Source organism: Globicephala melas, chromosome 11 (assembly GCF_963455315.2).
Source record: "Globicephala melas chromosome 11, mGloMel1.2, whole genome shotgun sequence".
NCBI lineage: Eukaryota > Metazoa > Chordata > Mammalia > Artiodactyla > Delphinidae > Globicephala > Globicephala melas.
This window is the reverse complement of record NC_083324.2, coordinates 86,421,176-86,436,123: the sequence shown is the minus strand read 5'-3', so window position 1 is coordinate 86,436,123 and position 14,948 is coordinate 86,421,176. Positions and strand designations below refer to the sequence as shown.

At 35.6% G+C, this 14,948-nt stretch overlaps 1 protein-coding gene across 10 annotated transcripts in view; it reads left to right on the top strand.

The window, feature by feature from the left end:
* The window catches only part of CDKAL1 (CDK5 regulatory subunit associated protein 1 like 1), a 651,341-nt gene that overhangs the window by 268,154 nt on the left and 368,239 nt on the right, over nt 1-14,948 (top strand). For all 10 annotated transcript variants that reach the window (XM_030881291.2, XM_030881294.2, XM_070046775.1 and 7 more), the window contains one exon: nt 14,471-14,574. In XM_030881291.2, coding sequence (XP_030737151.1) covers nt 14,471-14,574 — 104 coding nt within the window. The remainder of the gene's footprint in view (nt 1-14,470; nt 14,575-14,948) is intronic.

Genomic DNA, 14,948 nt, shown 5'->3' with positions numbered 1-14,948 from the left:
GAGATTAACTCTTAGATAAGTCTTTGCTAGAGATCACTTCCCGTATGTTATCCTTAAGAATACTCAAAAGTGAAGATTTAGTTTTCCTTAGTTTAATAGGAGATAAGTGTTAACTATTAAGCCACAGGAAGTAAATTGTTATTTCTAATATTATCACCAAGTAAATTTGGCTTCAACTCAAGCATATAAAAATAGTACTACGTTTTACAAATGCATATGCCTTGGTTCCATTTTTGCAGATTCTGATTCAGTAAGTTTGGAAAGGGGGCCAGGTACCTGTATGTAAAAAAAAAAAAAGTCAAACACAAACTCAGAGATGCAGTGAATATTTATGAGTGCAAGTGGCGAAACTGTGTGTGTGTGTGTGTGTGTGTGTGTCTGTGTACTTGTGTGTTTGTGCTTTACATACAAATACATATCTACTTGATTATGTTACTTTAAAGAGTATTTGTTATTGCTTCTTTGACCTTACCGTATGTTAGGAATATGTCCTACATGGCAGAATTGTATTTTAAAAGGAAGAATTATATGTATATATTTATAAACCTAAATACACACATAATATGTAAACATAATATATATGTAAATGTATATATGATTTACACACCCACTGTATAAATAAAGTCCCCTACCATGGTAGCAGATAAATAGTTGTCGTCAGAGTTCCTATTTCTTTTTCCGCTTGGACATAAGTTAATTCAGATCAGCAGCACAGAGTAACTTTGTATGGGTTCTCCAGTTCTAATGGCCAATCAGGTAGTTTTGCTTCACTAGCAAATATTATTTGGTGGCTACAGCTACCTCCACTGCTGTCTTTGAAAGGTATAGAGATAATAGCTTAGTCTTAATTGTTTGTACTGCTGTCATTGTTTTATAAAACTAAAAATAACAATGTAGGCGGAATAAAAGAAGAATTTTGGAAAAGTACGTGCTCTGTGGTTGTCAGAATTTCCTCATCTTTCACCATGCTATTTTGGTAAACATACTCAGAAAACAGTTGTTGCTGTTATGGGGGTGGGACTTTGTCCCCCAGGGAGTAAACCACTAGCTATAAATAGAACACATTGAAAATCCAACTGTGACTATTATTGTGGCTTATTAATTATATTCTATGTTTGTATCAGTTGACATGTTACTCGATTTAGGCTAATATTCAGGTAAAGCCATTTTTCTGCTATTTTTGCCTGTACCTCTTCAATTCTAAAGATTATCATAGACCAAAGAAGACATGAAGATGGCCAAAAAGCACATGAAAAGATGCTCAACATCACTAATTATCGGAGAAATGGAAATCAGAGCTACAATGAGGTATCACCTCACACCAGGCAGAATGGCCACCATCAAAAAGTCTACAAGCAATAAATGCTGGAGAGGGTGTGGAGAAAAGAGAACCCTCCTGCACTGTTGGAAATCCACTTCCAGAAATATAAAATGGTCAAGCACACAGTGAATCACATACATACAAGTATAACCTGTTCAGCTCAATTCAGAACTACTTGAAACTGTGTGTGTCAGATATCATCCATTTAAAGTTACTTTTCCCATGAGAATATCAAGCTTTTATTTTATGTGACTTATAGGTTATAATGTTATTATGTAAACATTCAAGGAATGGAGTGATAAATTACTCCTATTAATAATAATAGTAGGTGCTAACATTGTTGAAGTGCATTCATTGTTGAATACTACATTTAGTAACACTGAAGACTTAAAGAGAAATCAAATATTTTATTTTATATCAGATTTTAATATTTTATATATTTTAAAATATAAATATATCTTATTATAATAAAAATATTAAAATTTAAAACATTTTAAAATATAAAAATATACAAACACAATAGGGTAGTTTAGCTTTTTAAAAAAATGTCTTTACTTGGCAAAATAGAAAGTTTGCGCCCTATTTGGTTGCCAGTTTTAAGTGTGTGCATTTTAAATTTATTGCTCTGTGACATCTTAAGGTCTGGGAACTATTGATGGAAAATGTATGTTGAAAATGGATAAATGAAATCATTGGTTCTTAATGGATACTTTGGCCCTTTGATTTCTCTTGTCAGACGGTCTATTTGGTTTGGTGTACACATTGTACTGTGTTTATATCCTGTGTAGGGTCCCTGGCCTTACAGTTTTAGTCTCCAAGCTTTAGTTTCCTGTTCCCAACTGCCTGATCTTGAAGACAGGAGTGCAGATCCTTTTGCCTACCAAGATCCATGGTATCTCCCCATCCCTCTCCATTCCTGGCTTCCCTTTCCCTGCTTCATTGTATCTTTCTGGATGTGTTTCTAAGCAGGTAGAATTAATAATTGCCAGCCCATTTTCTGCTAAGCACTGCTCCCGACTCTGTAACAAAGTATTGGCTTGACATCTGGTCTGGTTCATTATGAAATCACCCATAACTGAGTATTTGTTGATATTCTAATAGTATACAAGTTACTGTGTTAGATACTACGATAGTAAGACGAGTAAGATACATGCCTATTTTTTTAAATAAACTATAATCTCCTATGCATTAAGCCCACAAATAATCATGTATTCTTTTAAAAAAATTTTGGTATACCACAAGTAACATAAAAGTTTCCATCGGGTTCTTCCCTGGTGGCGCAGTGGTTGGGAGTCCGCCTGCCGATGCAGGGGACACGGGTTCGTGCCCCGGTCCGGGGAGATCCCACATGCCGCAGAGCGGCTGGGCCCGTGAGCCATGGCCGCTGAGCCTGTGCGTCCGGAGCCTGTGCTCCTCAACGGGAGAGGCCACAACAGTGAGAGGCCCGCGTACCGCAAAAAAAAAAAAAAAAAAAAAAAAGTTGCCATCGTAACCATTTTGCCACCTTAACCATTTTTAAGTGTACAGTTCAGTGGTATTAAATACATTCACATTGCTGTGCAGCCATCACCAACATCCAGCCCCATAAGTCTTTTTGTCTTGTAAAATTGAAACTCTAGACTCATTAAACAATAACTCCCCATTTTCCCCCTCTCCCCAGGCCCTGGAAACCACCATTTTACTTTCTGTCTCTATGAATTTGACTACTCCAGGTACTTTCGTATAAGTGGAATCAAGTCTTTTTGTGACTTGCTTATTTCACTTAGCATAAAGTCCTCAAAGTTCATTCATTTTGTAGTGTATTGCAGAATGTTCTTCCTTTTAAAGGCTGAATAATATTCCATTGATTTTGCTTATCCATTCGTCCATCGATGGACACTTGGGTTGATTCCATATTTTATTGATTGTAAATAACATTGCTGTTGCCATGAATATGATTGTACAAATATTTCTTCAAGACCCTGCTTTCAATTCTTTTGTGTATATATCTAGAAGTGGAACTGCTGGATCATATATGGTAATTCTACTTTTAATTTTCTGAGGAAACACCATACTGTATTCCACAGTGGGTACCATTTTACATTCCCACCAGCAGTGCACAAGGATTCTGGTTTCTCCACATTTTCTCCAACACTTGTTCTTTTGTTTTTTTGGTAATAGCAATCCTAATTGGTGTGAGGTGGTATCTCGTTGGAGTTTTGACTCTTATTTCCCTACTGATTCAGTGATGTTGAGTATCTTTTCATGTGCTTATTGGGCATTCATAGATCTTCTTTGGAGAAATGTCTACTCAAGTCCTTTGCCCATTTTTGAATTGGGTTGTTTGGGTTTTTGATATTGTTGTTGAGTTTTTGGAGTTCTCTATATATTCTGGGTATTATCCTTTTTCAGGTGTATAGTTGGCAAATATTATCTCCATTTCTGTGGGTTGCCTTTTTACTTTGTTGATAATGATGCAAAAAATTAAAAACTTTTCCTGAAGTCCTTTGTCTGTTTTCTTAAGTTGTCTGTGCCTTTGATGTCATGTCCAAGAAATCATTGCCAAGTCCAGTGTTGTGAAGCTTTTGTCCTTGGTTTTTTTCTAAGAGGTTTATTATTTTAGGTCTTACATGTAGGTCCTTGATCCATTTTGAGTTAATTTTTGTATACAGTGTTAGGTAAAGGTCCAACTTTATTCTTTTGCATATGGCTATCTAGTTTTCCCAGCATCATTTGTTGAAAAGACTGTCCTCATCTCATTGAATGGTCTTTACACTCTTGTCAAAAATCATCTGACCATATACAAGAGGGTTTATTTTGGGGCTCTCTGTTTTATTCCACTAGTTTATATTTCTGTGTTATGTCAATACTGCACTGTTTTAATGTAGCTTTATAGAAAGTTTTCGAAATCAGGAGCTGTGAGTCCTCCAGTTTTTTTTTTTTTTCAAGATTGTTTTGGCTGTTTGGGGTACCTTGAGATTTCATATGAATTCTGGGATAGATTTTCTATTGCTGCAAAAAATGTCATTGGAATTTTGAAAGGAATTGCACTGAATCTTTAGATCACTATGGGTAATATTGACATTTTAATGATATTAAGTCTTTTAATCTATGAATATGAGGTGTATTCCCCTTTATTTATGTCTTCTTCAATTTCTTTCAGCAGTGTTTTGTAGTTTTCATTGCATAAGTCTCACAACGCTTTGGTTAAGTTAATTTGTAGGTATCTTATTCTTTTTGATGCTATTGTAAATAGCACCATCTGCAAACAGATTCTACTTGGATGCCCCTTCTTTCTTTTACTTGCCTAATTGATCAAGCTAGAACTTCCAGTATTATGTTGAAGTGGTGAAAGTAGGCATCCTTGCCTTGTTCCTCATCTTAGAGGAAAAGCTTTCAGTTGTTTATCACTGCAAATGAGGTTCTTTGTGGGTTTTTCACATATAGCTTTTATTATGTTGAGGGAGTTCCTATTTCTAGTTTGTTGATTGTTTTTATAATGAAAAGATGTTGAATTTTGTCAAATGCTTTTTTTCTACATCAATTCATATGACCATGTTTTCTTTTTTTTCTCCTTCATTCTGTTGATATGGCATTTACATTGATCGATTCACACTGTTGAACCATCCTTGCATTCCAGGAATAAATCCCACTTGGTCATGGTGTGCAATTCTTTTAATGTGCTGCTGAATTCTGTTTGCTAGCATCTTTTTTGTTGAGGATTTTTGCATTGATATTCATAAGGGATATTGGTCTGTGGTTTTGTTTTCTTTCAGTGTCTTTGTATGGCTTGAGTATCAAGGTAATCTTGCCCTCAGAGAATGAGTTCGAAAATGTTCCCTTCTGTTCAGTTTTTGGAAAAGTTTGAGAGGAATTGGTATTAGTTCTTCTCTAAATGTTTGATAGAATTCACCAGTGAAGTAATCAGGTTCAGAGCTTTTATTTGTTGGGAGATTTTTGATCACTGATTCAAGCTCTGTACTAGTTACAGATATATTTAGATTTTCTGTTTCTTCATGGTTTAGTCTGGGTAGTTTTTTTGTTTCCAGGAATTTGTTCTTATCAACTAGGTAATACAATTTGTTGGTGTACAATTGTTCATGTCACTCCCTTATAATCCTTTTTATTTCTTTAGAATGAGTAGTAATATCCCACTTTCATTTCTGATTATACTAGAGTCTCCTCTTTTTTTTTTTTTTTTTTTGTCTATTTTTTTGTTTTGTGCGGTACGCGGGCCTCTCACTGTTGTGGCCTCTCCCGTTGAGGAGCACAGGCTCCGGACGCGCAGGCTCAGCGGCCATGGCTCACGGGCCCAGCCGCTCCGTGGCATGTGGGATCTTCCCGGACCAGGGCACGAACCCATGTCCCCTGCATCAGCAGGCGGACTCTCAACCACTGCGCCACCAGGGAAGCCCTAGAGTCTCCTCTTTTTGTTCTTAGTCCATCTAGCTAAAGGTTTGTCAATTTTATTGATCTTTTCTGAAGAATCAACTTTCAGTTTTGTTGATTTTCTCTTTTGTTTTTCTATTCTCTATTTTGTTTACCTTTTCTAAAATCTTTATTTCCTTCATTCTGCCAGCTTTGATTTTAGTTTATTCTTCTTTTTCTGTATACTTACATTGTAATGTTGGGTATTGATATGAGATCTTTCTTTTTTAAGTGTTTATAGCTAGCTTTGAAATTTCCCCATGGAACTCCTTTATCTGCCTCCCGTAAGTTTTGGTGTGTGGTGTTTGTTTTTGTTCATCTCTAAGTATTTTCTAATTTCTTTTGTGATTTCTTTTCTGATTCGTAGGTTATTTAAAAGTGTGTTGCTTAATTTCCACAATTTTGTGAATTTTCCCTCTTCTTTTTGTTACTTATTTCTGACTTCATTCTCTTGTGGTCAGAGAAGAAACTTTGTATGATATCTATCTTTTAAAATATTTGGGGGACTTCCCTGGTAGTCCAGTGGTTAAGACTTTGCCTTCCAATACAGGGGGTGTGGGTTCGACCCCTGGTCAGGGAGCTAAGATCCCACATGCCTTTCGGCCAAAAAACCAAAAAACATAACACAGAAGCAATATTGTAACATACTGAATAAAGACTTTAAAAAAATGGTCCACATCAAAAAAAAATCTTAAAAAAAATAAAGTATTTGGAGTCTTAATTTGTGGTTATATGGTCTGTTCTGGAAAATGTCCTATGTTTATTTCGTTGTTGTTGGGCAATTTGCCATTCAAATCTTCCCTTGGAAGTTGCTAGCCTTCAGCTGACTCCAGAGTTCCAAAATAGTTACACCAGACAGATTCTGCCAGTGCAGTTGTTGTCTAGGTGGGGAGGCAGATTCCTGGAGCTTCCCACTGTGCCATCTTCCCATAATCCTTCCCAACAATCACGTATTCTTACCTAGAGTAAGTTATTGTATCTTAAGAGAAGTAGAGTACAATCAGTGATCAAAGAATTTCAGATAAGATTGATTGCATCTTTCACTTGGCCATCTATGCAACTTTGCTAGTTTTTAAATCCCTTTCGGCCTCACTTTCCTGTATGAAAATTAAGGATAATGATACTTATATCAAGATTGTTGTGAGGATAAATGAAACAATATAAGTGTATGGCTGAGTGTCTGGCGAGCATTCAGCAACCATCTTTTACTCTTATTAGCACCTCCCACACCCCAAATGATTTTAAAGCTTGTGATGATTTTTTTTTTTTTTTTTTTTTGCGGTTCGCGGGCCTCTTACTGTTGTGGCCTCTCCCGTCGCGGAGCACAGGCTCTGGATGCGCAGGCTCAGCGGATGGCTCACGGGCCCAGCCGCTCCGCGGCATGTGGGATCTTCCCGGACCGGGGCACGAACCCGCGTCCCCTGCATCGGCAGGCGGACTCTCAACCACTGCACCACCAGGGAAGCCCTTGTGATGATTTTTATAGAGATTGATGGGTGATGATGATAAGGATATCTCTTTCAGGTAAAGGGAATGAGAAATAAGGGTACAGAGTTTAAATATGATGGCACAAGTTTTTGAAACAAAGGGTATAGCACAGCAGCTAATGGGGGTAGGATAAGGAAAAAATATAGCTGCAATTGTTTTTGAATTTTGTACAGATAGAAGGGTTAGCAGCTGGGTTCCCAGACCTACCTCTGACCCCCCCCTCCCCTCCCCCCCAGATGAAAAGGAACTCCACAAAGGGCACAATTACAGTTAAAGACAGAGGTGGTAATTATTAGAATGAATTTTTGGAGTAGGAGATTGAGATTGGAGATCGAGGCAGTAACTCAGGTGGAGAGATTTGTTACATTGGAGGAGTCCTGGCCACAGGAAGCTTAAAGAATTTAGGATATATTCTGCTAGTTTTTCAGGTGTTATTTTTCCTTTGCTTTTTCAGGATTTTGATCTTGGCAAATAGGAATTATAATTTGAAGCTCCAATCACATTTTGCTAAGAGTATCTCTTGTATTTATTTAAAAGATCAGAAAGTGTGTAATTTTCCTGGAAATACTTTAAAATACTTTAAAAACCATGATGAGGGCTCACAATAGGCGATATTTAACAGTCACGTCTGGCACAGCCTACTGTGTGTGAACCTTCTATTTCTTGAGTGTTTGTTTTTTCTTTGCTTCAGGAGGCTTCCATATGGAAGGCCACAATATGATTTTTCCAAGGTTTTGCTCTATGAAGGGCTTATTTTGTAAAGTTTGAAGCTTTCAGAAAGATAATGCTCTGTCAACTGATTAAAAATAAATAAGGATTAAATTATGTGAGTGGCACAGAATGTTAGTTTGAAGTGTTAATGTTATTGTTAAAACAATAGTTTCTGCATATTTCAAATTATCTTTGACCCTAAGCAGAGAGAAGCAGAATCCTGAGTCACATAAGCTTTTTTTCGCCTTAAAAAAAGTGATATTAGTGTGGGTGAAACTTTAAAAGTATAACTCTGATTTTTAAATTATTCCCAAACTTCTGATATCTAAAGATGCTCTTTAGAAGAAAAAGCCTAATGTATTAAATTAAATTAAACTTTTAATTAAACTTTTAATTTTTCTTTGCTTTATGTGGTTTTGCTATCAAACTGGCATGTTGTTGTGCATTTGAACCCTTTGAAATATTTTTATTTTTAATTTTAATTGTGAAAATTTATTGTTATTTCACATATTTAGTTTCTGTAATTTAAAAATATTCTACCACAGATGCTTTTTAAGACTTGAGTTATACTGCTATATTAAATGCCCAGTCTGTCTCTGCTTCTGAGGTTTTTAGTTATTTCTTGGCCTGTGGCCATATAACAACCTGTACAAAGATGAGTAGGTAGGGTGTGCTACCTTTATGCTTCTATCACAACAGGCTATGTCTGTTCAGGATTTTGCCTCTTCCTTGCAGTTCAACAGCCATCTCTTTTTGGTTTTGGCTTTCAACAGTCAACCTTCAAAGATCTTTTGTTTTGTGACGGTTAAAGAAACTGGCTCAGTGTTCTTACTCTTAGACAATTATTTAATTGTTTACAGATAACTGAAACTACTAAAGGTTTCTATGATGAATCCTTTTATTTTGTTGGAGGCTTGTCATGTCGAAATGATTGGTCATCATAATTCCTGGTGTTTGAGAAGATTGTTTTTAAGCCAAATAGCATCAAAAAGCTCTTTCTTTCTTTTCTGATTTTGTATTGGATATTTTTCCTGTGTATTATAACAAATATCTCTCCTTTTTAAATTGAAGACATAGCAGATTTAATGCTTGATTAGTGCTGTTATAACATGCTTATAGAAATGCTCTCTATAGAAATTTTCACTTTATTGAAATAATATGAAGTATTACTTTGGTAATTGCAGATAAGGATGAACCCATCTTATACAATAAAGAGTTTAGAACTTCAAAAGTATATCACATCAACAACTCTAATTAACCCCAAGGGAGCAATTTAGTGAAGAATATTTTGAATTCTTAATGTACTATTTATACTTACTGGCTTATTTTGATTATTATAAATGTTTCCAAATATCAGCTTGTTTTATTTAAATGTTTTAGTACATTTTCATGAGTGATTTTCCATGGAGGGGGGAATACATTTCCACCTTTATTAAGTGAGCCAGTAGGAAAACATGATTTCGTTTCCATAGTTGATTTAAGTCAACCTATCAGCAACACATCTGTTCCATAAAGTTAGGTACCCCTGGAACATGATAGTGCATAATTAATTCCTTACAGAATTGTTTAGAACAGTTGCATTAAAGTTACTGATCACTTACTAGGTGCCGGCAGTATTCTAAGTGTTTTATGTGTGTTAATTGATTTATGTTATAAATATTTAAAATACATGTTTCCCTTCTGTTTTCCTTCCCCTTCTCTAGGCTAGTGTCCCTTAAGAAAGTTATTTTTAAGAAATAGCCCAAGTTAGAAATAGTATTAGCTTTTATCGAGATTGTCCACTTAATTTATGGAGCTCTCCATTGGAAATAAGTAGTATCGAGGGTAGAGAGAGCAGATTCCTCAGAACGGTGCCGATTCAACTTGAGTGAATGGCAGTCATGAGGGGGGATCCCAGGTGAATGAATAAGGGGTCTTTTGCATTGAGCCCATCATGAAGCCACCGAGGAGAAGGACAGAGAGAGGAATCAGCTTGGAGGACCTGAGCAGTAGAATTTAAGAACCATGGCAAGACAAACAAGGTGACATATTTTGCCACAGAGCAGCAGTTGGATGAAAAACAGAACTTATAAACAACAACGGTGAAATAACTAGTTTGGGCCAGTGGATGGACAAGAAGCCTAGCCTTAGATTTCCAAAGAATAAAGGAGAGAAACAGGTTTTAAACAAACAGTTCCATACACAGGATGATGAATACCAGCCATATCTTTGAATATATGTGTTGTATTACTTTATATCTCATGTCAGATGATTGCCTGTCTTACTATTATTTCTTATCTGCATTTGTCTATAGCTAGGATATTTGATACATATTTATTCTGGGGAGGCAGCTTGGTATGGAAACAGGAGGGAATTTGAAATTTGGCAGGCTTATATTTGAATTTTAGCTGTTACATGTCTCAGACAAGCTACTTATCTGATTTTCCCCCCACGATTTTACTGATATAATTGCCATATAACATTGTGTAAGTTTAAGATGCACAACACAATTATTTGATATATGTATATATTGTGAAATGTTTACAACAGTTTTAGTTAACATCCCTCGTTTTACATAATTACAGATTTTTTCTTGTAATGAGAACTTTTAAGTTCTGTTTTCTTAACGCTGTTGAGATATATGATACAGAATTGATAACTACAGTCACCATGCTGTACATTACACCCCCAGAATTTATTTATTTTATAACTAGAAGTTTATAACTTTAGACCACCTTCACCCTTTTCCCCCACCTCCCACAAATCTCACCCTCTGGTGATCAACAATATTTTCTTAGTTTCTATGAAGTTGGGTTTTTTCAGATTTTGTATGTTCATTTTAGATTCCACATATAAGTGAGATCATACAGTATTTTTCTTTCTCTGACTCACTTATTTCAGTTAGCATAATGCCCTCAAGATCCATCCATGTTGTTGCTAATGGCAGGTTTTCCTTATTTTTAATAGCTGAATAACATCCCATTGTTTAAACGTATCACATTTTCTTCATCCGTTCATTTGTTGAAGAACAGTTGGGTTGTTTCCATGTTTGGCTATTGTAGATAATGCTGCAATGAAAATGAGTTTGCAGAAACCTCTTTGAGGTAGTGATTTCATCTCCTTTGGAGATAAACCCAGAAATGGAATTGCTGGATCATATAGTAGTTCTATTTTTAATTTTTTGAGGAACCTCTATACTGTTTTTCATGGTGGCAGTACCAATTTACATTCCCACCAATAGTGCACAAGGGTTCCTATTTGTCTACATCCTTGCCAGGTGTTGTTAACTCTTATCTTTTTGATAATAGCCTTTCTATCAAGTGTGAGGTGATACTGTGGTATTGATTTGCATTTTCTTGATGATTAGTGATGTTGAGTATCTTTTCTTGTACCTGTTGGCCATTTGAATATTTTCTTTGGAGAAATGTCCATCCATATTATTTGGATGTCTTAAAATTGGATTATTATTATTTATTATTGAGGTGCATGAGTTTTTAAAAATATATTTTGTATATTAACCCCTTACCAGATATTATGAATCCCTTATTGTAGAGTAGTAATCATATATTATTATGAATTTATTATGAATCAGATATATGGTTTGAAAATATTTTCTTCCATTCTGTTGGTTGCCTTTTCATTTTGTTGATTGTTTCCTTTGCTGTGCAGAAGCTTTTTAGTTCGATGCAGTCCAACTTGCTTGTTTTTGCTTCTGTTACTTGTGCTTTAGGTGTCATATCCAAAAAAATAATTGCCAAGAACAATGTCAAGGAGCTATTTCCCTGTGTTTTCTTCTAGGAGTTTTATGGTTTCTGGACTTACATTTGTCTTTAATCCATTTTGAATTAATTCTTGTCAATTGTATAAGTTAGTGATAGTTTCATTCTTTTGCATGTGAATATCCAATTTTCCCAGCACTATTTGTTGAATAGACTATCTTTTCTCCATTGAGTATTCTTGGCTCCTTTGTCAAATGTTAGTTGACTGTATATGCGTGAGTTTATTCCTGGGCTCTCAATTCTTTTATGTTGGTCTATTTGCCTGTTTTTACACCAGCACCTACTGTTTTGATTACTATAGCTCTGTAATATAGTTTGAAATCAGGAACTGTGATGCCTCCAGCTTTGGTGATTTTTTTTTTTTTCCTTTCATCAATGTCTTAAACTTCTCATTGTACAGCTCTTTCACCTTCTTGGTTACATTAATTCCTGGGTATTTTATTGTTTTTGCTGTTGTAAATGGGATCATGATTTAGTCTTGGTGGGTTGCATTTCTAGCTTATTTATTTACTCTAGCTTGTTCAGTTAGTTGGTGTGTAGTTGTTCATAGTATACAGTATCTTATGCTCCTTTGTTTTTCTGTGGAATGAGCTGTATTATCTGACTTTTTGTTAGCAGATTCTTCATCTGTAAGATGGAGATAGTAACATCAACTCTAGAAGAGTTAAATGAGATAATGTATGTGAAACATCTAGCAAAATGCCTGGTGCTCAATCAGGGCTAAACAAAAGTGAGTTACTCTCCCAAGGAGAAGCCAAAAAAAAAAAACCAGTTTTCTTTTTGCCCTTGTTATGGAACAGATGGAAATTGAAAAGCGAAGACATATAACAATTGGGAGACTGGAACCTCTATTCATAAGAGAGAGGCCACAATTTGTGTGTGTGTGTGTGTATGTGTGTGTGTGTAAATGGCTTAGGAAGAAAGGAATGTTAGCTGTTTAAGAACATGTGGTCAGTTAAAAATCAAAATGTGTGTGTTGTTTCACTTAAGAGCTCCATGCAAAAATAATTAGAAATTAAGCATTACATTGTTGCCTCCTGAGTTCAATGATTTATATGTATTTTAAAGTCATATATTAACAGAATTACACATTGGCCAGTTATAATTATTAAAAGTTGTTTTCCTCTGTTTGAAATTTTAAAGGATTTGTATAATGATGGTCTTTTAAAACCTTGCTATTTATTATAGCAGTTGAGTCATTGAAGAAATGTTATTCTTTGTTTTGTTCAATGTTGTTGAGCCTTATCTTTCTGGCATAAGAATATCTTATTATATGTAATTGTTTTTCTTTAATTTTATAATAAGAAAATTTATTTAAACTATATTTTTAAATTATAAGAGTAGAACAAACATTTTAGGTTTTTTTTTAAATTAATTTGTTTATTTCTGGCTGCATTGGGTCTTCATTGCTGCACGTGGGCTTTCTCTAGTTGCAGCGAGCAGGAGCTACTCTTTGTTGTGGTACGCGGGCTTCTCATTGCGGTGGCTTCTCTTGTTGTGGAGCACAGGCTCTAGGCATGTGGGCTTCAGTAGTTGTGGCACACGGGCTCAGTAGTTTTGGCTCGTGGGCTCTAGAGCTCAGGCTCAGTAGTTCTGGTGCATGGGCTTAGTTGCTCTGCAGCATGTGGGATATTCCCAGACCAGGGCTCAAACCTGTGTCCCCTGCATTGGCAGGCGGATTCTTAACCACTGCGCCACCAGGGAAGTCCAACATTTTAGTTTTTAAAAAACAATTCTGTATCATGTCTGAAGTATTTTGGGAATTAATCCTATTTTTTGATTTTTTTAAATTAATGTTGTCATTATTCTTCTTTACTTTGACTAATATAATCCCAAAGAGCATTCACTGGACATGTTTTAATATTTTTTTCTGATTTCAAGGAGTTAAAAATATTATCTGAAGATTTCTTAGGGTGTACTTTCTTACGAGAATTCTGTACTGCCTATTTATTCTTTTTAAACATTTTATTTATTTATTTGGCTGCATTGGGTCTTTGTTGCTGTGCGCAGGCTTTCTCTAGTTGCAGCGAGCAGGGGCTACTCTTCATTGCAGAGCACAGGCTCTAGGTGCATGGGCTTCAGTAGTTGCAGAACGTGGGCTCAGTAGTTGCAGTGTGCGGGCTCTAGGGTGTGCGGTCTTCAGTAGTTATGGCGTGCGTGCTCAGTAGTTGTGGCTCGCGGGCTCCAGAGCGCAGGCTCAGTAGTTCTGGCACATGGACTTAGTTTCTCCGTGGCATGTGGGATTTTTCCGGACCAGGGATCAAACCCATGTCCCCTGCATTGGCAGGTGGATTCTTAACCAATGTGCCACCAGGGAAGTCCCTGCCTGTTTATTCTTAAATCATTAGTTAAAAGTTAAATGAAAAGCTTTTTCATTTATGAATAATACGGTATATATAAGTGATACTAAAATTTTAGTTTTATGATAGCCAAATAAATGTCATTGGTTTTAAAAAATGTGAATCTTTAATTTGTTTTGATTAACCATTGTAAGCATTTATCATTTTTGTTTCCACATTAATGTGTGCATTTGAAGATAATATGGGATTTGTACAATCTTTCTTGAATAGTTGAAACTTAACAGAATTGCAAATTGCAGATTTTTGTGCCTGGTGGAAATAAAATAAATATGAAGCATGGTAGATATTCATTTTTTATATCTCTTACATAACCTGGCAAATGATACTAAAACAGCACTTTGGTGTATGTTTTGGATATTTTTTCCCATGTTAAGTGTGCACTGTCTTTAAAAATTTAACTTTATTTATTGCTGTCGTTTGAACAGGTGTCTCAATGCTTGTACCTACTGCAAAACTAAACACGCCAGAGGAAATTTGGCCAGTTATCCAGTTGATGAGTTAGTAGATAGAGCCAAACAGTCTTTTCAAGGTAAGAGTTTCTAGAATTCTGTGTGATTATAGTCTTTTCAATAAATTATAATAGTCTTCTAAGTAACAGTTCACTTTAGATACATGCTTCTTTAGCTTTCTGAAGAGTTTACAAATATTTCAGCTTATCTAATAGAAGATGTTACCAGATTCAGGTTATAATATTGACATAACTCCCCTTTCACCACTCATCTGTTTTCTTATGACTCTAAGGTAAGTGACGTATTTTGAAATTCATCACCTATCTTTATATTCCATGGAAGAGACAAAAAAATAAAAATGAAAGCCATGACCTTCTGTTGTGTGTTAATAAGACTTTTGTGGACTGAGTGAAATACTCAAGATTTCTCCCTCTTTCTTTGGTAATTCTTGGTC